The 24,776-nt window shown below is 49.1% G+C and overlaps 10 protein-coding genes across 10 annotated transcripts; 5 read left to right on the forward strand and 5 right to left on the reverse strand.

Annotated features, from left to right (window-relative positions):
• The first annotated feature begins 833 nt into the window (after positions 1 to 833).
• On the forward strand, positions 834 to 1,637 carry BGZ61DRAFT_142223 (uncharacterized protein). Its single transcript, XM_046237288.1, has 2 exons — positions 834 to 1,066; positions 1,132 to 1,637. Exons 1-2 carry the CDS (start codon positions 905 to 907, stop codon positions 1,372 to 1,374), a joined length of 405 nt encoding a protein of 134 aa, XP_046096944.1. The 5' UTR covers positions 834 to 904; the 3' UTR covers positions 1,375 to 1,637.
• Positions 1,638 to 2,101: 464 nt separating this feature from the next.
• Positions 2,102 to 2,647, forward strand: BGZ61DRAFT_295638 (uncharacterized protein; the record flags this gene model as incomplete). Its single annotated transcript, XM_046238625.1, has 1 exon — positions 2,102 to 2,647. A coding segment is annotated over one exon (546 nt), but the record flags the coding sequence as incomplete, so codon positions are not given.
• A 3,721-nt stretch (positions 2,648 to 6,368) lies between these two features.
• On the reverse strand, positions 6,369 to 7,139 carry BGZ61DRAFT_539143 (uncharacterized protein; the record flags this gene model as incomplete). The annotated part of the gene is made up of 1 exon (XM_046254750.1): positions 6,369 to 7,139. The coding sequence occupies one exon, from the start codon at positions 7,137 to 7,139 to the stop codon at positions 6,369 to 6,371; it is 771 nt and encodes a 256-aa protein (XP_046096946.1).
• Positions 7,140 to 8,934: 1,795 nt separating this feature from the next.
• On the forward strand, positions 8,935 to 10,405 carry BGZ61DRAFT_462650 (uncharacterized protein). The gene is made up of 6 exons (XM_046247329.1): positions 8,935 to 9,172; positions 9,226 to 9,330; positions 9,400 to 9,490; positions 9,538 to 9,634; positions 9,697 to 9,957; positions 10,012 to 10,405. Exons 1-6 carry the CDS (start codon positions 8,993 to 8,995, stop codon positions 10,385 to 10,387), a joined length of 1,110 nt encoding a protein of 369 aa, XP_046096947.1. The 5' UTR covers positions 8,935 to 8,992; the 3' UTR covers positions 10,388 to 10,405.
• A 1,478-nt stretch (positions 10,406 to 11,883) lies between these two features.
• BGZ61DRAFT_499171 (RmlC-like cupin domain-containing protein) lies at positions 11,884 to 14,635 on the reverse strand (the record flags this gene model as incomplete). Its single annotated transcript, XM_046251374.1, has 2 exons — positions 11,884 to 12,747; positions 14,504 to 14,635. The coding sequence occupies 2 exons, from the start codon at positions 14,633 to 14,635 to the stop codon at positions 11,884 to 11,886; spliced, it is 996 nt and encodes a 331-aa protein (XP_046096948.1).
• A 1,555-nt stretch (positions 14,636 to 16,190) lies between these two features.
• Positions 16,191 to 18,145, forward strand: BGZ61DRAFT_562159 (general substrate transporter; the record flags this gene model as incomplete). The annotated part of the gene is made up of 2 exons (XM_046255842.1): positions 16,191 to 16,364; positions 16,455 to 18,145. The coding sequence occupies 2 exons, from the start codon at positions 16,191 to 16,193 to the stop codon at positions 17,862 to 17,864; spliced, it is 1,584 nt and encodes a 527-aa protein (XP_046096949.1). The 3' UTR covers positions 17,865 to 18,145.
• BGZ61DRAFT_462654 (uncharacterized protein) lies at positions 17,819 to 18,560 on the reverse strand. Its single transcript, XM_046247330.1, has one exon. The coding sequence runs from the start codon at positions 18,508 to 18,510 to the stop codon at positions 18,220 to 18,222; it is 291 nt and encodes a 96-aa protein (XP_046096950.1). The 5' UTR covers positions 18,511 to 18,560; the 3' UTR covers positions 17,819 to 18,219.
• A 175-nt stretch (positions 18,561 to 18,735) lies between these two features.
• Positions 18,736 to 20,038, reverse strand: BGZ61DRAFT_367532 (uncharacterized protein; the record flags this gene model as incomplete). Its single annotated transcript, XM_046241794.1, has 2 exons — positions 18,736 to 19,351; positions 19,425 to 20,038. The coding sequence occupies 2 exons, from the start codon at positions 20,036 to 20,038 to the stop codon at positions 18,736 to 18,738; spliced, it is 1,230 nt and encodes a 409-aa protein (XP_046096951.1).
• A 722-nt stretch (positions 20,039 to 20,760) lies between these two features.
• Positions 20,761 to 22,102, reverse strand: BGZ61DRAFT_402049 (concanavalin A-like lectin/glucanase domain-containing protein). The gene is made up of 3 exons (XM_046243074.1): positions 21,804 to 22,102; positions 21,273 to 21,744; positions 20,761 to 21,216 (listed from the first exon to the last, which is right to left on the reverse strand). The coding sequence occupies exons 1-3, from the start codon at positions 21,934 to 21,936 to the stop codon at positions 20,790 to 20,792; spliced, it is 1,032 nt and encodes a 343-aa protein (XP_046096952.1). The 5' UTR covers positions 21,937 to 22,102; the 3' UTR covers positions 20,761 to 20,789.
• A 1,305-nt stretch (positions 22,103 to 23,407) lies between these two features.
• On the forward strand, positions 23,408 to 24,480 carry BGZ61DRAFT_539149 (uncharacterized protein; the record flags this gene model as incomplete). Its single annotated transcript, XM_046254751.1, has 2 exons — positions 23,408 to 23,482; positions 23,536 to 24,480. 2 exons carry the CDS (start codon positions 23,408 to 23,410, stop codon positions 24,478 to 24,480), a joined length of 1,020 nt encoding a protein of 339 aa, XP_046096953.1.
• Between the last annotated feature and the right edge of the window lie 296 nt (positions 24,481 to 24,776).

Here is a 24,776-nt window from a genome sequence, read left to right on the forward strand (position 1 = left end):
ATCATGACGAGACGAAGGGGGTTTACCGAGACAAGTGCGGCGGGATTCCCATGTTTCGATGACGAATCCCGCCGTCAACAATGCTAGTCGACTCCACAGTCCATTTCCGCACCAATGAATTGAGGATGGTTCGGCGGCATTGGGTAACAAATCCCGCCGTGGGGATAAACATCCTTCGTCCCACTCAATATCAATGGTGCCAGTCGGGTTTGAGTTGGGAGGTGTGATTAAGTGGTAGGTAAGTACTTAGTTGTCTTTAAAAGAAAGTTTAGATGTAGAGATAGAAATATACAGTAAATTAGCTCTTGCAATATATTAAGGGAGCCTAGCATCCCGAATCAAAACGACTATTATCTTCTTGGCCTCACGTGCTCGTTAAGTTCGTTACCCGAAGTATCAATTGCAAGGAAGTCTTTTTCTCCAAAACCAGCTTATATCCATGACGCAAGGTTTACATATGCTGTGTGCCACCATCTTCCGCAGCTGTTGTAGGCTGTCACACTACACGAGGGTAGGCTAAACTTTGGAGCCAAAATGGCTGCGATCCCCGCTTACCCGTGGCACTCTCCGTGAATGGATGAAGAGCAGGTTTTCTTTAGTGTGGTGACATCTCGCCTATTATTGCCGTGATCCGATCCTAACAATACTTGGTACAGCGGCAAAAAAAAAGAAACATACTTTGGCCTTCGCTCCGCCATCATTCCTCACATGCTCCCGAACACTTCCACGTATGCAGAACCGAAAAGAATCCATAGTTGCTTTTGTGGGCATTCCTTTGTTCATTTACTCAATCCTGTGGGATAGTTTGCTTCATTAATTTCTCTCTTTCATCAAATCGATCGTCTGCTCCTGCGACAAGTCCGGTCTTGAGCCATATCCACACACTGCGATCTTCTACATACCAATGCCGTTTCTTACGACGCGCGACCGTCGGCATGGCCCACCGTATCCTTTTCTTCCTCTACTCATCGTTTACATCTTACAGACGTCTTCTTTTCTGGTCGTGATCCCTATCGTCTCCTACATGGTATTCCACCTCCACAACCGGCATCTCTTCTTTCACCTCGTAAGAAACAATCCATAATTGCAACAGGTCATCTCATGGATAATTAACTTTGCCATACAATATAGCTCTCTGCAGCCGCTTACTTCACCGTCCTGCAGCTACTCGCTGTAAACATCCTCTCCTGCTTTTGTCGCCTTCCTCCAGTAACGCGCTTCGTCATCAACGCCATTGGCTGCGTGCTCTGGGCCGCTGGATTCTTCACCATGGCGGCCTACGACGTGAGGCAGAAGCTTCTGGTACGGTGCAGCGGACATTTCATCTGCAGCCTCTATAAGCTGCTATTCGCGTTTGCAGCTGTCGGGTTGTAAGCCTGCCCATTTAGCACTCCCTTGTTGCATTGTACCTGACAGGAAACAGGATCGCTGCTATACTAGCTGTTCTGTTGGAATTTTACGTGTTGAGGCGCGTCCGGTCGGGATATAAGAACATCAAGAACCAGGCGGACGGGGAGCAGGAGCTCCCGCAGGGCTATCACCTATTTCATGTAAGGCAACAGAGGGGATAGAAGGCTGGAGGTAGAGATACATACGGTGACGTCCAAACTTGGGATTGAAGGAATAGTAAAGGCTGAATATATAATTGACTGCTCACCTGAGGTTGGCCACTTTATATCGTAAAAAGATTAGAATTCCCCTATAGCTATTAACATCAAGCAAGCCTCCTTATCAGCCTGCTGTATATTTAAACTACCCTCCCCGCGCACCAGCACTAAACACCGACGCTCTATTATCTCATAGCAAACTCACCCGGTAACTCATCATGTTGCTCCGGATCCCCCCTCGCAACCGCATCCACCTAGTATGTCTCGGCGCAGCAATGCTTCTGCTAGCTACCTGGGCGTATCTAGCTGCGCCCTCTACATACCAGGGCCTCGAACCCCAGAAGCAGCCCCCCGTCATCGCAGAGAATAAAGACGCCCGCAAGATTGTCCATACAATGGATGGACCCCTTGCCGTCTCACACCCTCGTTACTTCCCCCTCTCCCCCTTGTCCACCCACCTCGACGCGCGCTTCGCAGCCTCAACCCGGCCCACGGCGCCGGAGCGACATGCCGCTCTTACCAGGCTCCTGCGCTCGTTCGTTGGCACCATGGAGAATTTGGAGACCACCGCGTGGCTTGCCCACGGTTCGCTGCTCGCCTGGCACTGGAGCCCGCGGATCTTCCCATGGGAATGGGACCTAGACGTCCATGTGCACTTTCGGGGGCTGCAGAAGCTGGCCAGTTGCTGCAACGGCTCGGTGTACGAATGTGGCATAGGGGAAAAGTACTTGCTGGATGTTAATCCGTTTATGTGGGAGAGGAATGGGATGGTCGACCCGACTAACCGGATCGATGCGCGATGGATTGATCTAGCGACGGGGCTGTATGTGGATATCACGGCCGTGGAGGAGGCTGAAAATGCTCAGGGAGGATGGTCACTGGCGGCCAAAGATGGGCACCAGTATAGGAAAGGGGATGTGCTGCCGTTGAGGGTGGCATGGTTTGAGGGTGTAAAGGTGCTGGTGCCGTGGAATTCGACGGTGGTGCTGGAGCACGAGTACGGCAGGGAGGCACTAGTGAGGAGGATATTCAGAGGGTAAGTTCGGTCTACGGTTAGGAGATAAGTGCTAACGAGTCACAGGTTCAGGTTTCATGAAGACGTGAGGGAGTGGATAGCGATCACTTCGGATACGACGGCCCGCTGAGAGGAGGGGAAGCACGACGAGGGAAGAAAACGTCCGCAAGACAGAAACGGTGAAGAGAGGAAGAAACTGATACGCCGGGTCACACCGACGGTGTTTTCCGCATGTCGTAAGAGGCGGTATTAGTCGCTAATAATAGGCGAGAAGCCACACCACTACATACTTAATCAAAACCTACGCTTTAGCCACGGAGAAGGCCTACGGGTAAGCGGGGTTCATTTGTCGTCACTTTGGCCTACTCCTGCGTAGGGGCGCCGTGATTGTCCCGGATGAGTATTTCATTCCATCAAGAGCTTGCGAGGACAGGGCGAGAGAACACTGAGCTTGCGCCTGAGTCAGACATCATAACCTTCACCGTGACTTTTCAATCCTAACAGTCGGACGGTTAAGATGCAGAGTTATCTTCTATTCATCCTAACCCTCGCCGTGGTAGCGCATGCCGCGCATCGCGATCAAACGCCTGAGGAGTGGGCACGTCGGCAAAACGACGAACGCTTCAACCGGGAGGCCTACCATGGCCTTCCTTGGGAAGAATACAGCCAGGAAGGCTTCTTTCCACGAGAGCCACAGCGTCGTCTCAGACAGGAGGACTCGGACAGACAGAATGCCTTCGCTCCCACGCTCACATCCGACGACCTCACGCCAACCAGAACAGATCCGATGAGGTTGATGCCTCGCGCGTCGTTCGAAAACGGCTGCAGCTTGGATGGAACACCTAATTGTTTTACATTTATTTGTAAGTTTTTGGGTCCGCAGTTATTGGCATCTCTACTTAGTGGGTAGCGAAACCATCCGCTTACCACGGCAGCAGGTCCCACCAGTGTTCAAGTATGTCTATTCAATGCATCGTCGCCATGAAATGCTAAGTAACAGTGCAACGATGGCGGTTGCTGCCCTCTTGGGGACTATTGCGCCATTAAAAAGGGAGTATTGGGGTGCTGCCCGCTGTATGTGCCTCCCACCGTCTCGCCCCGGTAAAATCACGCATGATAAAGGAGGCTAAAGATATAAAGTGACGCTTCACCATGTGACACCGATCCGATCCCGGGTTGTTCAATGTGCGTTGATCTCCCTTCCCTTCCCAAAAGTGTGTATCAACTGACCCTACGTTCCCTAGTTCCTGCTACGGGATATGCTGCGACTTGATTCAGGATATTATTGGAGAGCGTAAGTAACTACAGGCTACCTATTACGTTGCCATAGCTAACAGCGTTTCACCTCACAAGCCGCCTGCAGTCAAACAGTCGGCGCTGGAGGCCAGCCATCCGGCCTCTGCACTGGTGTTTCACCCAAGGCTTCGGGGACCCATTCAATCAGTTGCAGTGGAACTGACTTGTAAGTAACCTTTCCGTTCACGATTCCATGGCCTCCTTTCCTATAGTCGTATAGACTGGTAATGGTCCGGCAAATACTCTGTATAATAAATTGAGCTGATGCTGTTGTAGTTCGTGCGGCGGTGAATGCTGCCCCGGCGGCGCAGGGCTAGTCTGCGACAACACTACCATTCCAGACGCACCGTTCTGCAACCTCCCCCCTTGAATTCTACGCCAATAACACTTCTAAGTGAAGTGGGTGAATCTTGTCGGTCTAGAGCGTTGAATTGATGGAAACTGTACAAGGCATCTGTCACCTTATTTAGCCATAGGGTCTTCAAGGCGTAGTTGAATATTTTATTATACTAAAAGGCCCAAGGATGTATAGGCGCCCGGGCGCTGTCTATCAGTTATCTACGAGCTAGGTAGCTAAAGTTTCCCTCAGAAAGGATTTACTGGCAAAACACTACATAAATTGTTTCAAGAATAATAATGTCACGGCCAGCATTGGGACCGGGCGGTCACAACCAGGTGTACTGTACAGTATACCCAACTTATCTTTATCTAATGCCGGTTGGATTGTCCATTCTAATGATATTTTTCGGATTCTAAGATACCGATACTTTCTATTGCGAGACCTTGCAGGGAGACTATTTGTTCAACTCGACGCAAATGCATCCAAACCACTCGATATCAAACCCACACTTCCAGCTCGGGTTTTGTCATTGGCATCATAAAGCGGGGGGCATTATTCCATGCTCAAATTGTCACAAATAGCTAGGTACCTCCACCATGTAACATGGTTCACTTTACGGAACACTGTCTCAGCTGTGTCAGTGTTATAGTCAATCGATTTCGCACATTGGTGCTCGTAGTCTTCTAGAGCGCAACTCTTGGTACCACCTAACGGTTTGAGAAGCAGAGTGTATATAGTGGCCCAACATCTCCGGCCAGATTAGAAAACTTGGGGCGGCGCAGCGTTGGCAAAAAAAATTACCATGGGATTGATGCTTGACAGGTTATTATGCAATTACGATGCATTTTAGCAGCAGGAAGGGACGGAAAACAACACCCAACTCATTAACTTACCCTAGGGGAAATACACAGAGAGTCGTCGCACAGGCGTCTTGGCCGGTCAGCCCGAAGCTGCACCAGATTATGCGTATGAGGTCGGATCAATCTGAGGCTTATGTCTCCTAATAGGGAAGCATCTCATAAGATAGAATATCGGGTCGATTACAGGAAAGTTCGCTGGCAAGGCATCAATAGGGCCTGCGGCAGCCCGATATCTGAGGGAGGTTGAAGACGGAGGTTGGACAGGGAACGTAGTAACGGCAAGAAGGTTCAAATAAATCTCTTAAAAATGAAGGCAATTAATTAATAGACTTCCTAGTAATCTCGAGCCCTTCCGGCCTCTCTGACTTCTAGGAAGAATCTCTGATAAATAAAAAGACGATGATTTTTCCCAATAACGGTACTGACCTCCCCTTTTAACCCCATCCGGGTCACCCTAGAGACATCCCCGCTAGCGACCAGCTAGCCCAAGCGTCCCTAACCGCCTGTCACAGCATATCATTCGTATTTCAATTTAAGTGGTGTAGCGTCTAATCAATCCAATACATACATCTCGTACTAATAAATTTTGCACAGAAGCAATTTCCTAAAAAAAGACAATTTATTTTCTTAAATATCCTGGTACTCACCAACACTGAGAGTAATATATCTTTTGAGAAACTGACTTAATTAAATTGGGAAAACTGGCAACTTTTATATCAGTTAGCTACCACTCTATAAATCATTCTATTTCAACCAGTCCGATCACTTAGAGCACATTCAACATTCCAGTTAAAACAACCCATTACTCTTCTACCTTCTGCTTCATAGCAATCAGATGTGCTTTGTATTGCTGGAACTGAGGTCAACGCAGAGAAGTGCAGCAGCTCGCAGGTTGTAATGCAATGGCGATCATCACACCAGGTAAGGCACTTGGTATCCTGATCATCAAAATGCCCATAGCTCTCTGGATCAAGTGTCCTAATCCATTCCTTAAACACTGAATCCATTGAGATTGCGCTGGAACCTATATACCAATAGCTCTCGATCCGGCCTACTTCAGCCTCCTGGAGAAGACTAATGATATTGATGCAAGCACTATAGCTAGCCAATGAGGTTCGCTCGAGGTGTTCCGGGTAGAAGAGACGGTCTGGTGTGGTTTTGAAATGGGGATAAAAGAAAGCAGGGAAAGACTGGTGTAATTCTTTTAGTTTAGTCCGGCAGTTATCCCAGACCATGGCCTTTAATAAGCATCAGTCTAGTGTAACAGTCCACTTCATTCTGGTTCTCTGATTTGAGGTCCAATAACGTGCAGTAGCCGTGGCAGCTGGACAATTTGCCTTATGACAGGTGATTTCCCTCTCCTTGCCTTCTATCATCCACTTTTCGATATCTGCGAACGAGACTTTTACATAGGGACAAATAGGCCGGTATCCTTGGTGGCTAATGCAGACTCGTGTTGCCGATGATTCTCTCCGTGACGAGTAGGAAAACAGGATCGAGGGTTGCTCTTTTCGGCATGCTATGCAATAGAGCGGTTTCATGAGATTTAGGATTCGGTCGGCGTAGTCAGGGGACGTACGGGCCTCTTGGCATGGCTCGCAGTACTTGGCGAAGCAAATACCATCTGGCTTTTCAGCATAGGCGTCTGACTTAGAGTCGGCTTCTGGCCTTTCAAAGTCGACATCTGGCTCTCCAGAATAGGCATCTTGCTCTTCGGAACAGGAAGCTAGCTTTTCAGAATTGGCACTCAGGGCGTCTGAGCTCCCAGTCGAGGTCGAGCTGTGTGAGATGCATCCTTCCAGGAGGACTTCTGTCGGAATCACTGAACGGGTTTCATTCGTTTGAGTAGGCGGCGCCATGCTGCCAAATGGCGTAAAAGATTCGTAGCTGGGTGACAATCCATACGTCTCATCGACACTCTGAGACTCGGCTGATAAATATGTTCCGAAATCATCTTCGTTGGTCTCTGGGATTCGAGCCCAGCGCCGGCGCAATTTCCGTTGTAGAAATTCTCGAAACATGGCAGGCTCACCTGTATCAAAGCCCAATGTATCTGGAAGTCGAAGCCAGTGACTCGTGGTATGGGAGTTCTGTGATTCTAAGGTCGAACAGGTTGGGAAATGATCATTGAAGGTAACCTTGAACATTCGGCTCCTTGGGCTCAGTAGCAGCTTATATAGTCAAAGCAATTTGAGTTTCCCATCCTGGAAAAGCATGAAAAGCTTCATCTTCGTGACTGTGGAAGCATTTGGGTCTTGCAAAGCTTGAATAGTGGAATGAATCTGTGTTTTTGATTTTGGTTTTCTGCAATCAACTTGCTCACCTTGAGGGAAAAGATCACTTATTACCTTGTTAACCTTGGCATATTGAACCATGGGTGTCGATAAAGTTTTTAAACAGAAAGGTACACAAGTGATCTAGGCAGAGAGTCTACGTGTGTAATAGGGTCTGCGTCATCAAGCCATGCAAGTTACTTCCACTCTGTCAAATGCCACATTGACAGATAGGTACAATCTAATCATTTTGAAAACCTCATACCTTATAATGACTAACATCAAGATTTTCCAGGTCTTTCAGGGTAGGAAACTCAAATCTACCCTGATATTTCTGGGTAGGTTACACCTTGGGAGACACGCTTAACTCAACTCAGGTGACAGTGAAGAAAAATTAATCTGCGGGTCAGTGACCTTGGACCAAGTGATGAGCAGATGCATTTCAGTTGCATGCGATTCATGCAGTGTTTCTTCGCGGGAAATGTCAGATATCGGGGTCTTGAATAGAAGCGATAACACCGTTTGGAGCGGAAAGACTGGTAAAATTGTCGAAGTCTGGCTACCAGAGCGGTGTCTCGTCATTGAGAGTCAACAAAATAAAACTACAAGTGTTCCTTGGATCGGTATCTGTCGCCATACGTAAGTCCCCGACCGGCAAGCAACAACAAATCGCCTTTGATAGACTGGGCAGCCATCCGGTAGTCCGGCAATCAGTGATGCATCCATCTGCCGGAGCTGCTAGGTTCATCCGCTCAAATATACTGCGAAAACTATTTGAAGAACTATGAATAGGTAGGCACCGGGAGGTCAACAACTGAGCAACACAATGTACGACATAAATTAAGCCTCGACTTTCCTACCACCGGATGAAGGGAATGATACTGACATCTTCACATAACTAGCAGAAGGAAATCCTGAAGGATTGACCCAGCAGAGTCTGGCAAAAGACGTTGAATCGCCCGTCTTTGTCACCTATCTAAAAGGATTGCACATTCTATCTGGGGTAGAAATGCTGGTCCGCGCTCATGACATCCCGATATGCGTCGTCAGTCTTGGTTTGAATAAGGTGGATACACTTGCTACTAGGCGATGTATATCTCTCTATTCCGGGGGAGTCTTTGGTCTTTTGGCGGCGGCTGCTATTCTACTGCAGAAATAGAATATATATTACTAAACTTGCCGAATCCGGTGTTTACATTTTCCACCCGAAATTGCATTCCTGGACTTGACACTATGCCAGATTTAATACCGGCAGTTTTAATACCGGCAGTACGGAGGACCCTTCCGCAACCGGGATGTCTAATGCGCCACTCTATCCATAGCGGGAAGTGTCCCCTGTCCCGATGACACTGGTGATGAGTTAGAGCAAGCCACTCTGTGTCAGAGCGCAAGTAATGACAGCGTCCATTGGCCTCGCTAGATCGAATGACATGACACTGGTTCTTGGCGTCCGCCTGGGCATTCCCTTAAGATCTGGACCCCCCATCCCTGCTAGACCCAGCCCTTTCTCCATCGTCCATCTTCCATTTCCACAGGCCTCATCGACTAACGTTACAGCTCATGCCGGACGCCGACAATCGGACCCGAAACTGACGCTTCGCATGGCGGCTGCATCGGACGTCGCGTCGGCGGGCGACGGCGGTTCTCAAGGCTACATCATCGTCAACCTCAACGCCTTCCTGATTGCGATCTCTACAGCCCTTGTCTTTAGCCGTGTCTATGTCCGATTTTTTATGATCAAAGCCCACGGATGGGACGACATCATTGTTCTCATCACATTTGTGAGAGTTGGATACCCCATGCTTTGCAAGGCCGTGTCTCATGAGTTCTCTAGCCGCTCGTCATCGCCGTGTCTGTCATGGAAATTGTTCTGGTCCGGTACGGGAGCGGATCTCATATCTGGACGCTATCACAGGAGCAATTGAATGCCTGGTTTTCAGTACGGACTTGCTTCTCTCCTATCAAAGACCCCATCCACTCTTCCATTGCTGACTACATGGCGACACAGCTGCTGCCTGTCAACACACTACTAATCTTTTTAGCGGGCGGCTTTGTTCGACTATCCATTCTGGCATTTCTTCCTCGTTTCTGTATAAACGGTACTGTTTAATTCTGCATGTCGTGGCCCATGGCTGATGATTACTAGACGCTCACATGAAATTTGTGTGGGCAACTAGCGCCGTCACTATTTGCACAACTCTTACAGCCATTTTCGTTTATACGTTTGCGTGCTCCCCTGTTCAGTATGCTTGCCCTCTCTGAATCTTCCATACTCGTCTTTATTTCCTTTCTGATTAACCGGCAGTGATGCTTTCCATGTTGAATTCCCCGACGTACATTGCGTGGCGAATCGCACAAAAGGCATCATGGTGATGGCGCACTCAATCATGAACACCTGCCTCGATGTGGTTCTATTCGGCCTCCCTGTTTGGATTGTTTACACGACCATGATCTTTGACCCCAAAGCCATCAAGGTGATTCTTGTCTTTAGCTTTGGCTTCCTGGCTGTCATCACCGGGATCATCAAGACTTCCATGTTCCTCACGACGGATTTTAGGACGGATACGTTTGTCTCCATTCATCTGTTTGGGGTATGACACATGCTGACATGCCATCGCAGAACCTACAAAGCGATTCGCGTGTGTACCTGGAATGTTATGGAAATGCACATGGGGCTCTGGTGTGCTAGCTTTCCAGCGCTTCAGCCTCTTCTTCGCCTCGGTTGCACGAAGCTGAAGACCCTCAGCCAACGTTCAAGCTCGTCATCGCCGAACTCCCAGAGCAGCAGAGGAGATAGCCATAGAGGGATTTTTGTGACCAGAAACGGACCCTCTCATGACTCTCGCGATAGGACACTGAGATTGTCAGATAGTGATTCAGCAACAATGAATTGTGTGCATCTGGAAGATGCCGACAAAGCAATGGGGACAAATGTAGAAATCATCACTCATCCATGGGAGCCTGATAAGGTGGAAATAAAAAAAGCTCTCGTTTGAAAAATACATACATCGCATGTTTAAATAAGTTTCTCAGGCACATTTCAAAGTATCAGTGCATTTCAATACCTAGGATAGATTTTAATATAGAGCCAGAATAAGTTAGCAACCCGAGAGCGACTCGCCATTACTCTCCGCCGGCTGAGTGCCCACACCAGCGGCCTTTCATATGATGCCATGAACCCGACCTCATCGCGTGGCGCATATCGTGGGGCGAGTCTACTCTTGTAATAACTGGCAGTCTCACTGACGCCTACTTCTTGCCACTACCTTTTGAGCCAGGTTCCGGATGGACCTATGGCTGGAGCTTGGGTCGGCTGGCGTGATCGTTGAGACGCTTAATGGAGGCATGAAACTTGGCGATTATTTCCTGAAACACATTCTTGATCTTGTGTCCTCGCGATTTCCTCTTTGAGGGGCCCCCTCTTCTCTAGGAAGAGTCTATTGATCTCTTATTCACTCTCCGGGTGGCATCAGGAGATCTGAGATTCGCTGACAATCACAGCAGCCGAGAAGATAGAAGGTGGTGATAATATGAATTTCCAACTTGTTACCCCATAAAGCGATCTGTGCCTTGTAGTATTTTGTTCTGGCTCAGCCCATGACGATGGGTGTCGCAAACCCAACCGAGACCAGCGAAACTTCCTGTCATTCGCTTCAGCCAAAAGCGGGTGAGATAGTGGATGAATTTGGACAACACTGTACCTGAACAGACCGCCGCGATGCAACCCCTTGGACTGTCCACAGCCAACTGAAATGCTCTGTGCCAAGTTCTCCTTACCACAAAACCTCAACAAATTCATTCATGCCTTTGGTTGATCTGATATCGCAACCGGCCGGAGTTTCATCAGCCAACATTCGACGCCAGAGAAAGGTTAGCCACTCTGGTTGCTACAATGGCCATGCTTGGGGGTTGATGAATGTGGGAACGGGCAGACCGTAGAGGATTGGGTATTTCAGATGCTCCTGAGGGCTGAACTGATACTGAAGGAATGACAGTAACTCGACCAGCTAACGTGCCCAAGTTCTTCGTCATCGCTAGTGGTAAGGAAGAGACAGTCTTGGTTGTCTCAAAACTCCTGATGTTTCAGATATGGAAGGAATGCACGAGCTCATCGTACGCGCCCAGAGGGCGAATCTGACAGATCTTTCTGTAGGTAGTTGAGGAGATTTCAGATCAAAGTGGGTGACAGACGAGGGCGCTCTAGTCTACTATCAAGCAGAGAGCTTCATTATATCTAGTACTCATGTATATTTATATCCACGTATCAGGTGATGTAGATGGTCTGTTGCGTCTCATGCTTTATTGTTTGAGTGATGATGTTGGCGGGTTTTCTGTGGCCCTTGTTGGGTTCTAACCATGGAGTGAACAGGTGGAATATTCATCTTGCATCTTTTGGTGTAAAAGTACTATCCCTATAACGATATATGCTATTTTCTCCTACGAATGACCAATACCTCCTATAATTTAACTAGAGCAAATCTAGAAATCTCTATTATGCCAAGTCCAACACAACTAGCTCGGTCTCGACAAGGCTAACGCCCTCTACGTAAACGCCGCTACCCGCCTCTATATCTTCAACAAACACGCCGTCGCCCTCCCGGAGGTTCAGCTCCTCCCCAGAATCAAAGCGGATCTTGGCTTCGCTCCCACTATGCAATGGAATATGGATGAAAAGGTTGCGCTTGGTTGAAAGCCGGGAAGACGCACCCACTTTCCACGAGAGTGTGCCCTTGTGCTTGACTATACCGGCTGCCATGAAAAAGTCTGCATGTATAGGAATCGTACCTGGGACAAGAGGATCTGATTGCGTCTCATCCTTGGGGCCACCCTCGGGGCCTGCTTTCAAAGGTGATAAAATAGTGACGAAGCCTCGACGCTTGGTGTCATCGTCGAAGTGGCGTGTGTGATATCGCGGTTGCAACTGGCTTTTCCAAGGTTTCACCCAGATTTGCAGAAATTGTGTGATATCCGTCGGATGCTCATTCGTCTCAGAATGTGTAAGGCCGGTGCCAGCAGTGGTGAACTGGATGTCCCCGCGACGCATGATTATGGATTCGCCATATTGGCCACCATTCATGCTATCCAGCGTGGAGTCGCGGTGAGTCAACTCCCCTGAGATGATATAGCTGAATATCTCGAACTCGGCATGTGGATGCTCTGGAAAGCCAGACTTTGGTGCGACTAGGTCTTCGTTCACTACGCAGAGCGTGGAAAATTCAGAAGACTTGATAGATAGCCGGTCCGCATAGGATAGACTGGCATGCGAATTCAGCCAGCCATGGTTTGAATGGTGACGATCGTCGCTCCGAAGTAGCCGGATCTTGATTGGCTTGTTGGCTGACGCATTGAAAGTGAGCTTTGGACAGGTAGAAAAGAAGAGATCTAACCCATGAGACAGGCAGTAGTGATCGCAAACTTTGGACTTCCTTCCAGGGCCATCATGCATATATAACGACTAGTTGAACCTGGTCCCTTTTCTGACGAGGGCAGCATTTGACATGTAATTAGCATCTGTTTACTGGGCCAAGCTAGTCAGGCTTCAATATAGCTCCACTGAGATTGCTGTTGATGGTTTAATGCTGACAAATTCACTTGAAAACTGACAAAGCCAAGATTTGTAAGTTCAATCAGGTGGTTACTAATGAAGGCTCCTCTGTGAAGCGTTTATCTCAAGGTTACCGAGAGGTCCAGACCTCTCCTTCCGAGCGTGCTTCCGAGATGCGACGCACTACTCCAAGAAGTGATTAGTGCCCTCAAGTACACACTAAAAGGGAGTAGGACAGGGGCTTGGCTGTACTCAGCGTCTGTGCTTTTGTGAGCGTCGTAAGCTGGTGATGTGAGATTCGAGCTGGCGAAGAAGCTTGACTTGGTGCAAAGGAGGGATTACACGATTTGATTGCGGAAGCTGACCCGAGTCCAAGTTACGCCAGGCGCCACGTTCTACACGATCAGGGTCCGGAGGACGAATGATTTATTAGCACTAGAGGGAGATACTAATGTTGATCTAGGCGATTATCATCACTCGGAAAATTCCGCAATCATACGTGTCTCGGCTATGTCTGGTCCCTGGGATTCCGTAGGAAATGATAGACTGAGCGCGGAAGCCTCGGAGCAAGGATCGGGTAGTCTCCTGGTTGGTGTCAAACATTGGGGTTACAACTCAGCCCCTTATTATGGCTGACTTTGTCTTCACCGGTATTTATGATTACCAGAAAAACACAAGTTCTGCGAGGCTATTCCCGCAAAAACTCAGGCAACTCGAACACATTAGCTCGCCCCATTGATCCCCATATTTCCACTCTTAACCGTCAGAACGCATTATTTCATTGGGTTCAATGCGCATTAAACGGGGCCACTAACCGATTTATCGACGAAAGACGTTGTGTGCAGGGCTAGGGCACAAGACGCGCGTGCATAATGGAACTTTGGCAAAGGACACGCCATCCAAGAAAGCAATTTGGCGCAGTGGAAGCGCGGTATGTTTACACTCCAAGCACTTCAAATCATTGGTTCGAAAACTAACTTGCATCAGCCGGGCTCATAACCCGGAGGGTACGTCTCATACCATGATACACCAACCATCGGCATCAACTAACTCCAAATCCAGTCGCACGATCGAAACGTGCAATTGCTAGGCAATAGACCTTATACAAGGTGCTTCTTTTTTTTCCCTCTCATAAATTGTTTCCTATAGTCTTGCACTGCCCTGTATTTGTTCCGCCGACTACTTCTTTACCGCTTTCCACTTCAAGCCTCCATGTTGGGGCGAATTTCCACTGCACACCAATAAGTAGCAACCCGGCAAGTTGGACGATGGCACAAACTGTAAAAGTACGTGCCACCCCAATCTCATCGATCATACGCATGACAAGACTCGTCCCCCTTGCAGCGAATAGGCACGTTGCGAGGTTAAGGCTGGCACTAGCCGTTGCACTATGATCTGAAAATACATCCACCAGATAAGTCATGATGGCGAATTGTGTAGAAAGAGCAGGCCAGCTAGTGATGAATGTAGAAAGAATAGGAAAGACAGTGTGAATGTGATCTGGATATTGAGTGGTCCAACCTAATAAGAGAATCGATAAACATTGTAGAAGGGAGAAGCCAAGCACGAGCCTAAGTCTAGCAAATTCAATGGGTAACTCATCGTCGTCTAGAGTTGTGAAGAGTTTGACAGTCTCCTGTTTCGATATTCCGAGTTGTTCAGGTATCACAAATGGCCTTGGCAACCCAATACCCATCATTGTACCGCCAGGTCGTAGGAAATCCACCCCGTAGGCGTGTTAGATATTACTCGCTACCCAAGCAATACCGGTGTGGACACATAACCCTTCCAAGCACCGTTTCACGTCCGCTGGTAGATCCTGGCCGATTTCCATGACATCGAGGAACACCTCTGCTCCACTCTGTTTATCGTCTCCTTTACTAGCCTGATCGATTCTGATGACTCTTTGCTCAAATACATTCGGTGCCAATTGCGTGACGAGATACCCTACACCTCCACCAGTGCCTGACACGACCATCCAATCTCCCGGCTTTGTGTTACTTTTTTCGCACGGTTGCTATGTCATATGAAGCTATTAGTGAATTGTCGGGAAGTGTTCAATTCATGAAAAAATGTACCACATGTGCCACACGCGTCCCTGAGCCATTTGACGCCGACTTGACCACCAATTCCAAACCCATCTACTTCTTCGCCGACTTGGAAAATTGTCCCGACACCTTTATGTCCACCTACCTGGGCTTTTACCCCACGTATATAAACCACCTTTTTACTGATTGAAGGCTGGTTTTCCGCAGATAACCGAAACGTACTATTTGGGACTAGAACAGAAAACTTCCGCCCATTCTTTATGATAGATAGCTCCGAGTGACAGAACTTCCCCAGTCCCGGGACTCGGTAGATGAAGTTCAACAACCTTAGTACTAATTTCTCTCGGTTTATCATACACAACACCGGCACAATCAGATGGGGGAATGGCGGGGCTAACGTGGTTCCGCTCAACCACATGCAAAAGCCAGTACTCTGGTCACAGGTGCAAGAGTATTGGCCAGAAGGGAAATGGTAAGACTAGAGGTCCTGTTAGTGCGTCTTAATCAGGATTTAAACCCCGGCTAGAGCTGTGATTGACTCTGGAGACGCACCATCCTACCAACTGCACTATAAATGTCGGAGTAAACAAGCCGAAGATCGGTAGTATTGCTCCGAGGACAGTATTAGCCCGCTCACCCAACAATACGAATGAAAATCACTCCTAAAATACTCAAAGTCAGGCGCATCATGGCTAATACCTTAGCGACTCGAAGTTCTCTTCGGCTCGTCCAGGTCCGTGTAATCCCTTGATTCGCTTGTAAGCTCAGGATATCTACGGCAACGGCAGCGGTTGTGCCGTTCTCTGAATTAAATAAGACGGCCACGAAAACATTATGCTTCCCGATATTTCCTAGAGTAACGTTCCTCGCGATCAAAGTCGGCATAATGCTAGATCTTTGGCTAAGTGTGGTGAGCCGAACTCCCTAACATTAGAAGAGGGGTATTGGCGATCTACCGATACAACCGATGACCCGGAAGCAAAGCGCCGATTACAACAAGCTTCGGGCTAAATAGTTTTAGTCACGTAGCCATCGGCGAGGAATTTAACGACGATCCGATTGGGTCATCGAAGGAAATTATTCAGGTGATGTTTTTGCGATAGACCTATAACACTATATTCCCCACTCCGACGCGTCGTCCCACTTTGGTTCACTGCGCCTTTACTCTCTACAATCATTCAACAAACAACATCATTGTGTGCCAGGATGGACAAGCACTCATCTATTCAAGAACAACTCAGAACTATCTGGGCTGAGAAGCGGGTGGTTCTTATTTGTTTATTCGTCGCTCTGGCCCAGTTCCAGTACGGCTATGATTCTGCCGCTGTGTCAGGATTCCAATCCATGCCCGGATTCTTGACAGTTTTCGGATACGTTGATGTAAGCACCGCCGTGCAATGGGATTTTTTTCCTGAAGCAAATCCCATCCCTACTCACGCTACATTACTTAATACTAACTCCTTCAACCAGCCTCTGAATCCGATCGGCTACAATATCAGCACGAAAGTTCAGACTCTTATACAAAGTCTGATCCAGCTAGGCTCCCTAGCATCTTGCATCGTCATCTTCAAGTTCGGAAGCGTTTTCAGCAGCCGAATGGGTCTATGGATTGGTTCAATTCTATCCGTCGTTTCCATTGCCGTTCAAATTGGGAGCACCCATGTGGGTGCTTTATACGTTGGTCGCCTGCTGCTTGGATTCTCCAACGGCTTCTTCACAACCTATTCCGCGATCTATATGGGGGAGTCAGCACCCGCTGCTATTCGAGGCCCTGTGATCGGAATGATAACCTTTCAAGTATCACTCGGAGCCCTCATTGGCATCTTGGTCGACAATTACACTCAGGTACACATCGGCCGGATTTCGTACCAAATTCCACTCGCAGTCATGTTTGCCATTCCAGTCTTACTTTCGATCGGCCTGGTATTTTTACCGGAGACCCCTCGATACTATGTCTCAAGAGGACGGGATGCCGAGGCTGCCCATGCGATACGAAAGCTTCGTGGAGCCCACATCGAGGATCAGATTGAAGGAGATGTCCAAGCCATGAGGGATGCCTGGATTGCGGAAACGGATATGAACTCATCGACCAATTTACTTGATGCCTTCCGCGGCCCTGACCTTCGACGAACAATTCTCAGTATCGCTGCTGCTGTTGGTCAGACAGCCACAGGTATCATATTTATTTCAGCCTTTTCGGTCTACTTTTTTGTTCAGGCGAATATTGGTAGCCCTTTCAAATGGGTCATGGTCTCTCTGGCTATTGCTTTGATAGGGAACATGCTGTCTTTTCCAGCCATGCGATTCCTTCATCGCCGAACGCTACTTCTCACGGCAACTTTGCTGTGCTCTGGCCTCATGATGGGCATGGCAATTGTCTATACAGTATCCCCACCAGGGTCAGCATCTGCTGGTAAAGCATTGGTTGGGCTCAGCATCAGCTTCACCTTCATATACGGCGTTGGGCAGGGCCCAGTGTTGTGGGCAATTCAAACAGAAGTTCCATCACAGAAGCTTCGATCACAGACCGTTGGGTTTGCACAGGGAGTCAACTTCGTCTTTGCGTGGCTGTCCTCATACTGCACCCCATATTTTATCAACCCGCAGTCGTTGAACTGGGGCCCCAAATACTGCTATATTTGGGGTGGCAGCAATTTGATCTTAGCGGCTTTCGTCTACTTCTTTGTTCCCGAGACTGGAGGAAGAACGCTTGAACAACTTGATGAACTATTTGAGAAGAGAGTTTCTACCAGACGGTTTGCAACATATGTCACTGAGCTTTGCCCCCCAGACGGAATCAATTCTCATGGATTCGAATCGGAGAAGCATGATGCTGAAGCTCTTCAGACAGAGCATCTAGAGGGACCTACTCGTCCTTAGGAATTCTTGGCGCATTTTAAGTAATTACTTATTCTCCTCAAATTTATATAACTTGGGATGTGTTTTACCCATTGTCAATCCCTTGGTTGGCATTACTGTCTTAGGGATGCTCTTCCTATAGTGGTTGACTGGCCCGAAATGTTCCAATTCGCCTCATCCCGACGCAACTCCACTTGATGGGAAAAAATCTTACAAGCTAATTTATCATCTTTAGAACCATGTGTCGATTTCCTATTGCGGTCTTTGCTGGAAGCCCTCACTAGCTTCTGTTTAGACGCCCTGCCGAGGTTCAGGACTACCACTCCGACTGCGCCGCCGTGTCTCCCAGCGTGCGTCCAAGGGATCGGCCTTATCTTTAGTTGATCCAGCAACAGAATGCTACTACTTGATCAAGCGATACTGCATGTTGTGCCACAACATGCCGTGCAATGTGCGGCTGAGAATGGCCCATGTCCCAGTGTAAAAGATGATTGCGATGGTAACACTTTGGCAGGCTCTGGTTGACCGCCATTAGACAAGGCCAAGAAAAGAATCCATTGTGGTTGACTGCTTGTTGGAGCGAAATGCAGCCTGATGTCTCAGCCCCAGAAAGGGATCCGGCGAACAAGAGGAGGGACTTGGTGACGGTGTTGTTTCCTGGTGACATTTCCCGAAATAGGGGGCACTTGTTCAACACCGAGACATCCTCTTCCACCCAAACTCCCTTCCTAGCCTTCCTACTCCAATATTTATCACCGGCTGGCTTGTTTCTGCGGCAGTTATTGCCCGGTGTTCGTCTTGGTGAGTCGCCAGTCGTTGTGTCATGCATCAGGACGGCCCAGGGCTGGGTGTAAAGAGGTGTTTTCATGCAGTAGTCTCATGACCAAACTACTCATCCTGCGAGTATAGCTTGCCGCACACACGGCCAGTATGTCTCGGCAGCCCACTGCCGAATGATTTGCAGGCTGTGAACAATTTTGTATATGCCCATGAGGCTGTTCGTGGCGCCCATGTTGATTTTGCTGTATAGGATGGTCTTTTCGCCTTCCCTCAGCGATAGGACCAGCAACCAATCATGTCCTTGGATGACGATGCCGGGGATGAAGTCAAGAAACGGAGGAAGGTCATCATGCTGTTGCCCTTGTTGCCCTTGCTGCTCTTGTTGCTCCCCTTGATTCTCTCGTTGCTGCCCTTGGTTCCCCCACAGATCCTCCACAGAGTTCCAATGCGCAGCCTCCCACACGCCTAGTTGCAGCAGGGCGGCCTCCCAGGCCTCGCCGGGCTTCTTAGTCTCTATGCTCAGGGCGATGGGACGGTCACTGAGGGGCACGTAGTTGGTGTGGTTGACAGTCGCCCCGGGCCGCCGACTTTTGGTTGCGGCCACGGCCGACTTCATCTTGGCAGAAGAGGCACTCTCGTCGTTTGCGGGATCGATGTAAATGCAAAAGTCGATCTTTTTAGGGGCGCAGAAGGGAGTGAGGAATTCACGGACAACGGACGCTGTAGGGCTGCGCCAATGGTTAGCAAACAAACATCCATAGTTGAGGTGCGCGCAGTGGAGGAGAGTAATAAAAGACTGACCATGTCAGGTAATTCACCAGGTTGCTGAAACTCGGGCGACCTGGTGGTCGGAGAGCCATGCGCAGGATCTGGCTGTGCACTTCGACGTTCCACTGGGCTTCTCCGTGATACCTGGATTCGCACTCAAGCGCCTCTTCCAACACGGCCAGGACAGCCTCGAGTGGAGGCGTGTGTCCGATCCGATGCCTCTCCTCGGAGAAGGAAAAGTCCGGGACAGTCTCTGCTGACGCGCCATCCTGGGCCATGTACGCATGGATGGGCTCCTTGCTCGCCGGGGGAAGAATGCCAATCCCCATGGAGCTGAGGCTCATCTTCTCTCGAAAGCCGCCAAGCGCTGCCGAGGGCTGCTTGAGCGTAGCCACGGGACGGATCTCGACACCGCGATCGTAATCCTTGAGCAGGTCGAGCTGTTTCCGAGGCGACTGACTTCCCGATCGCTGGGAATGCGATCGCTGCGACTGAGACTGGGAGCGGGATGCCGATAGCACCGAGTATTCGGACTCCGAGTCGGCCGTCTGGATGCGCTTCTGGGTCGGGCGCGGGGTCATGTCTTGGTCGCGCGGGACAATTGGGCGCTTGTGTTTTCGAGGGGTGCCATCGCGGCTCGAAGACATGTTATCGACAGATGTTTCTGGCGTGAGAGGGCGAGGGCGCTTGCGTGAGGATGAGGAGGGATAGTTGATTTGATACGGCTGAGGGTGCCGTTGAGGAGTGTCGGAAACGTTGTGCAGCCAGTCCAAGATGCTGTGCTGCAAGTTGTTGTGATCTGAGGTGCTATGATCCAAGGTATTGTGATGGTTCATTGCTGCAACGCCCCTAGGGAGAGGAGACTGATGCTGCAAATCCTGGTGGTGTCGTGGAGTGGAGTGGAAACAATGTGGTATCGCTGGTTCGGGCCGCGATGACGGTTTATTCGCCGTTGGCGGGGTAACGTGGCATGTGCCGAAGATTATCCATTATCTCCCCCACGACCCCAGGGTGCTGATAAGCTGATTAGGATAAGTGGGCCTTGTCCAACTGACGTCATCTTAGTTAACATCATCCTCTACACAGCCAGATATAACAGCTATCTAACTTATGGTCTGCTTACGGAGCAAATGGAAAATGCCCATTTCAAGCGGCGAAAATGGTTACTACTTCGCAGTGTTTCACAAGGCGTCGAGCGACTTTACGCTTACAGAGAGCCTGGATGATGAGATTCACACTGTGCAGGAAGCTGACGGTCTTAAAGCTGCTGGCATTTGGCTATTTGTCTTGAATAATCGAGGATACACACGGGACGAGAAGAGATAGAAGACCGGAGATCAGAGATGTTTTTATCTTAATTTAATTTGTACTATGTGTCAAACCAGCTCTTCTCATGAACTACCAGAGAGCCCCAACGATCAACATGACTACCGTGGTGTATACAAACACCGGCAACCCATCCAACGTCACAGCCGCACTGTCGTCATCCCCGTCTGACGAGCCGCCTCCATTTTCAGAAGTGCTATTGTTCTCACTAGAGTTGTTGCCATTCGATTCAACGTCTCCGTCCAGCTTCATGCCAAAGTTGGCTGCCGTGAATGTCGCATTTCCGTCAGAAAACCAGGTTTCGGTGCCGAACTCGACAATCCCCAGGTAGGGGTCCCTCGGCAGGTCGTCTGGGATCTCAGGATGCTTGTGAGCTTGTTTGAGAATAAACTCGAGGAGAGGATAGAAGTCTTGGTCAATAGACAGAATATCCTCGCCGTCACGGGGCACTGCGGTGAAGACGTGGGTGCCGCCCGAGTTGCGCCCATAGTAAAGGGAGCTGAAGATTGTTAGCAGCCAGTCGAGCAAAAGGGTGACGGGAAACTTGAAACTCACAACTCGGCATCTCCAAGCGTTATGTTGGACAAGATCGTCGAGTTCAGGCGGCCGAGCCACCACGGGTCACCCACGCTACCAAGCCAGACCATAAACTCGATGGCTGCTACTTGCGGGTAAAGCGTCTTGTTGCGATCATTGTCAAGGAAGAAGTCCCAAGCCGCGTTAGCCTGGATATTATTCTTCTCCAGTTTACTTTTATTCTTGCTCCAAATGGATTTCGTAAAGACGCGGGGAAATTCACTGATAGCACCGGCCGTCATGATCCAATCGGTTGACAGGTGGATGGACCGGATGCTGCTGAGACGCATAGGGAGGTCAACGCTGCCAAACCGCACATACGGGAAAGCGTGTACATCTTGAATGTTCGCACCCCAGTTCCACGTTGCGTCGTAGGCTGGTGTGCTGTTATCAACCCTCATGCAAGAAAACCCACCATCTGGGCTTTTATGATTCCAGGGATTCGGGTTGTCTGAGTGCAGAGTCAGCTCGCCAAGTCCTTATTCGAGACGAGTTCCGAATTGTGCTTACACATGAGAGGCCCTGTGACATCGCCGACGTATTCCTGGCCGCAAATGACCTCGACACCGTCTGTGTTGGCCTGCACCCAGCTGGCACCTAGCAACAGCAGAGCAATCCGCCTCAAGATGAGACTCCGTTTCATGGCGATTGTAATGGAAGCCAATGAACCCAGTTCGTCCCTCTCGGGTGTCGATTGAATGAGTTGATGATTGAAAAATATCCCGGCTGAAATACATCGGGTGCTAGACGTAGAGATCAAATACAAACTTTTCAAGAATCAACAAACAATGATTCAGCAAAAATAACACGTATGACAGTCCACGCGCTTCATCAGCCGTCCGAGCGTGGATGCTTCGTGACTGTTTTGCTGACGCGCGAAAACGTCATTGCACAAATTTGAGTTTCGCAACGTCTCGAGAAAAAAATAAAAATAGCTCACTTTCTACCGTTGTGGGCAGTGATTGGCAGGAACAGTCTCAACAAAGTGATCAGAGAGGAGGACAGGTTCAACATGACGAAATGTGAGCAAAAACGAGTGAATGTATGCATGCTTAGTGTGACAGTGAGTCAAAAAAACGTCGAATTCAGCCCCAGTCTCATTTAACTTCTTCTCTAGACCGGCAGGGAGGTGAACTACGACTCTACGAGAAGTACGGCAGGTGTCAGATTTATGCCGTCAGGCCAAAAACATAATTTATCGCTATAATCGGTACCTGCCTGTATATCTGGGTCCATACTGCACTCTGACAGCAGGCTATAATGCAGATTTTGGACCGTAGTCAGCAATGGACTCTTTTGCACCGAGCAGTTGATCGAGGAATTTATTCAAACAGCCAGGTCACTAGACATTATACTCCCCCTCAATCGCGACGATGCCACTACGGATTTGGCTCTGCTAAGGCGCTGGTATTATCCACTTCTTGTGGTTAAATTAGCGATAAACTGTTTCGTAATCACGGCGCTGACCTCAAACGGTGCCTGGACTAGCTAGTTGCAGTTCCACAGTCTGCAAGAGGTAGAAACTGGTCGCAGACCGATCGAGTGGAAGGCGAAAGTTGACTTTTTTTCTGCAGCATGGTGCTAATTAAGAATGAGAAAAAGCAACCGAACACGTTAGTTTCAAGGATGTCGACGCTGGCAAGGCACCAGAGGAACTTCACAAACTCATTCGAGACAAGACCTTAAGGGATTTCTCTGCGATTGAGCCTAGATACTTGAAAGCGGGTGCCTCTGGTCCCGCTCCTGCAGCAGGGAGGATAAGGCAACAACAAAGGTGCTTGTTGTCATCATGGTTGATAATCAGCTCCGTGGCCTAATTTATTTGCATGCTTTAGCTATGTTACGAAGTGTAAGCTGACAAGTCCGCGGAACTCCGGCTCGGAGTCCGGATTGCAAATTGAAGCAAGGGTGGAGTAAGCCAACACAAGGGACTTGGGACCACGAATGAAGTAATCCTGAGGTATCTCTATGGTGTGGCTAAAAGTCCAAGGTCAATCATATAAGAGCCTCAACATTTGGCTTGAACAACTCCCATCTTCTCGTCTACTCAAATCCGATTACTCCTGCTCTCCTGAAATCCAGTCTCGCAAGTCGCAACACAACAAGACATCAAGATGGCCTCAACAACGTACGCCAAAGACCAGCCTCGGGGATTTACCAATCGCATTGAGAGAGTCGCCATCGTCGGTGTACGTACAGACATTCCTTCGCCGTGCGAGGATAAGACACTGACTTCTACCAGGCTGGAGGCCGTCAAGGCGCGCATATGACGGAGCAACTTCTCAAGACAGGCCGACACACGGTCACTGCCTTGACCCGCGCCAGCAGCGAGACAAAACTCCCACCCAGTGTTCAAGTTGCGACAGTGGACTATGACGACGAGGACTCTATCAGCACTGCTCTTGCGGGGCAACAGGCTCTCGTCATCACTCTCGCCCATGGTGTTGACATCGAAGTCCACCATCATATCGTCAGGGCTGCAGGTAAAGCAGGCGTGCCGTACATCGTGCCAAACATCTACGCAGCGAATATTGTCGTCAACAACCAAGGATTGGTCGACGACTTTTTCCCCGCCGCGCCTCTGAGGTCACTGTTGACTGAGATAGAGCGCGTTGGAGTTAGCTCCTGGACTGTTCTTGTTGGCAGTGTCTGGTTCGACTACAGCTTTCCAGCCGGGCCAAACTTTCTTGGGTTTGACATCAAGGGCCGCCAGGTCACCTTTTTCGACCAGGGAACGGCCAAGATCAACACGACAACATGGGCTCAATACGGTCGCTCTCTTGCGGCATTGTTGAGTCTCAAGCAGCTACCGGATGACGAAAACGACACCTCGCCCACTGTGTCTCGGTTTAGAAACCAGTCGCTCTACGTCTCCAGCTTCTTCGTCAGCCAGCGCGATATCTTCAACACCCTTCAGGTTGCCGCGGGCACAAGAGATGCCGATTGGACTATTGCGTATGAGACTACCAAGGACCGCATGGCTGACGGAAAGACAATTGCTGCGGCTGGTGACTTCAGGGGACTTGTCAAGACGTACTACTCGTTTTTATTGTCGTCAGAGGGGCAAAAGTTGAATTACGAAGATAAACTGCAAAATGAATTGCTTGGATTGCCAAAGGAAGACTTGGTCCAAGTTGTCCAAGAGTGTGTAACGAAGGCCGAAAATGGCTACGACCCCTTTCAGTAGTTTGGCAGTGGGACTTGAGGCTGGAGTGGTTCGTTTACGAGAGCTGTAATAGACTACAATGACGACGCGTTTAAACCTGCAAAAGAAGTTGCAGATAACCTAATCAATTGGCCCAGTGGTTGGAAGCTCTTTCCAACCTTTTTTGGAGGCGAGTAGGTGATAAACAGAGACTTGTGGCGTATTCGGAAGTGATACTAAGAACTGAGGTTTTCCATTGACTATGAAACTGTAAAAGTGAGTGGAAGAAAGTGATAGAAGGTCATTGATCAAAGAAGAACCAATAAGAAAGACCAAGA

Source organism: Ilyonectria robusta, assembly GCF_021365365.1.
Source record: "Ilyonectria robusta strain PMI_751 chromosome Unknown BGZ61scaffold_32, whole genome shotgun sequence".
Lineage (NCBI taxonomy): Eukaryota > Fungi > Ascomycota > Sordariomycetes > Hypocreales > Nectriaceae > Ilyonectria > Ilyonectria robusta.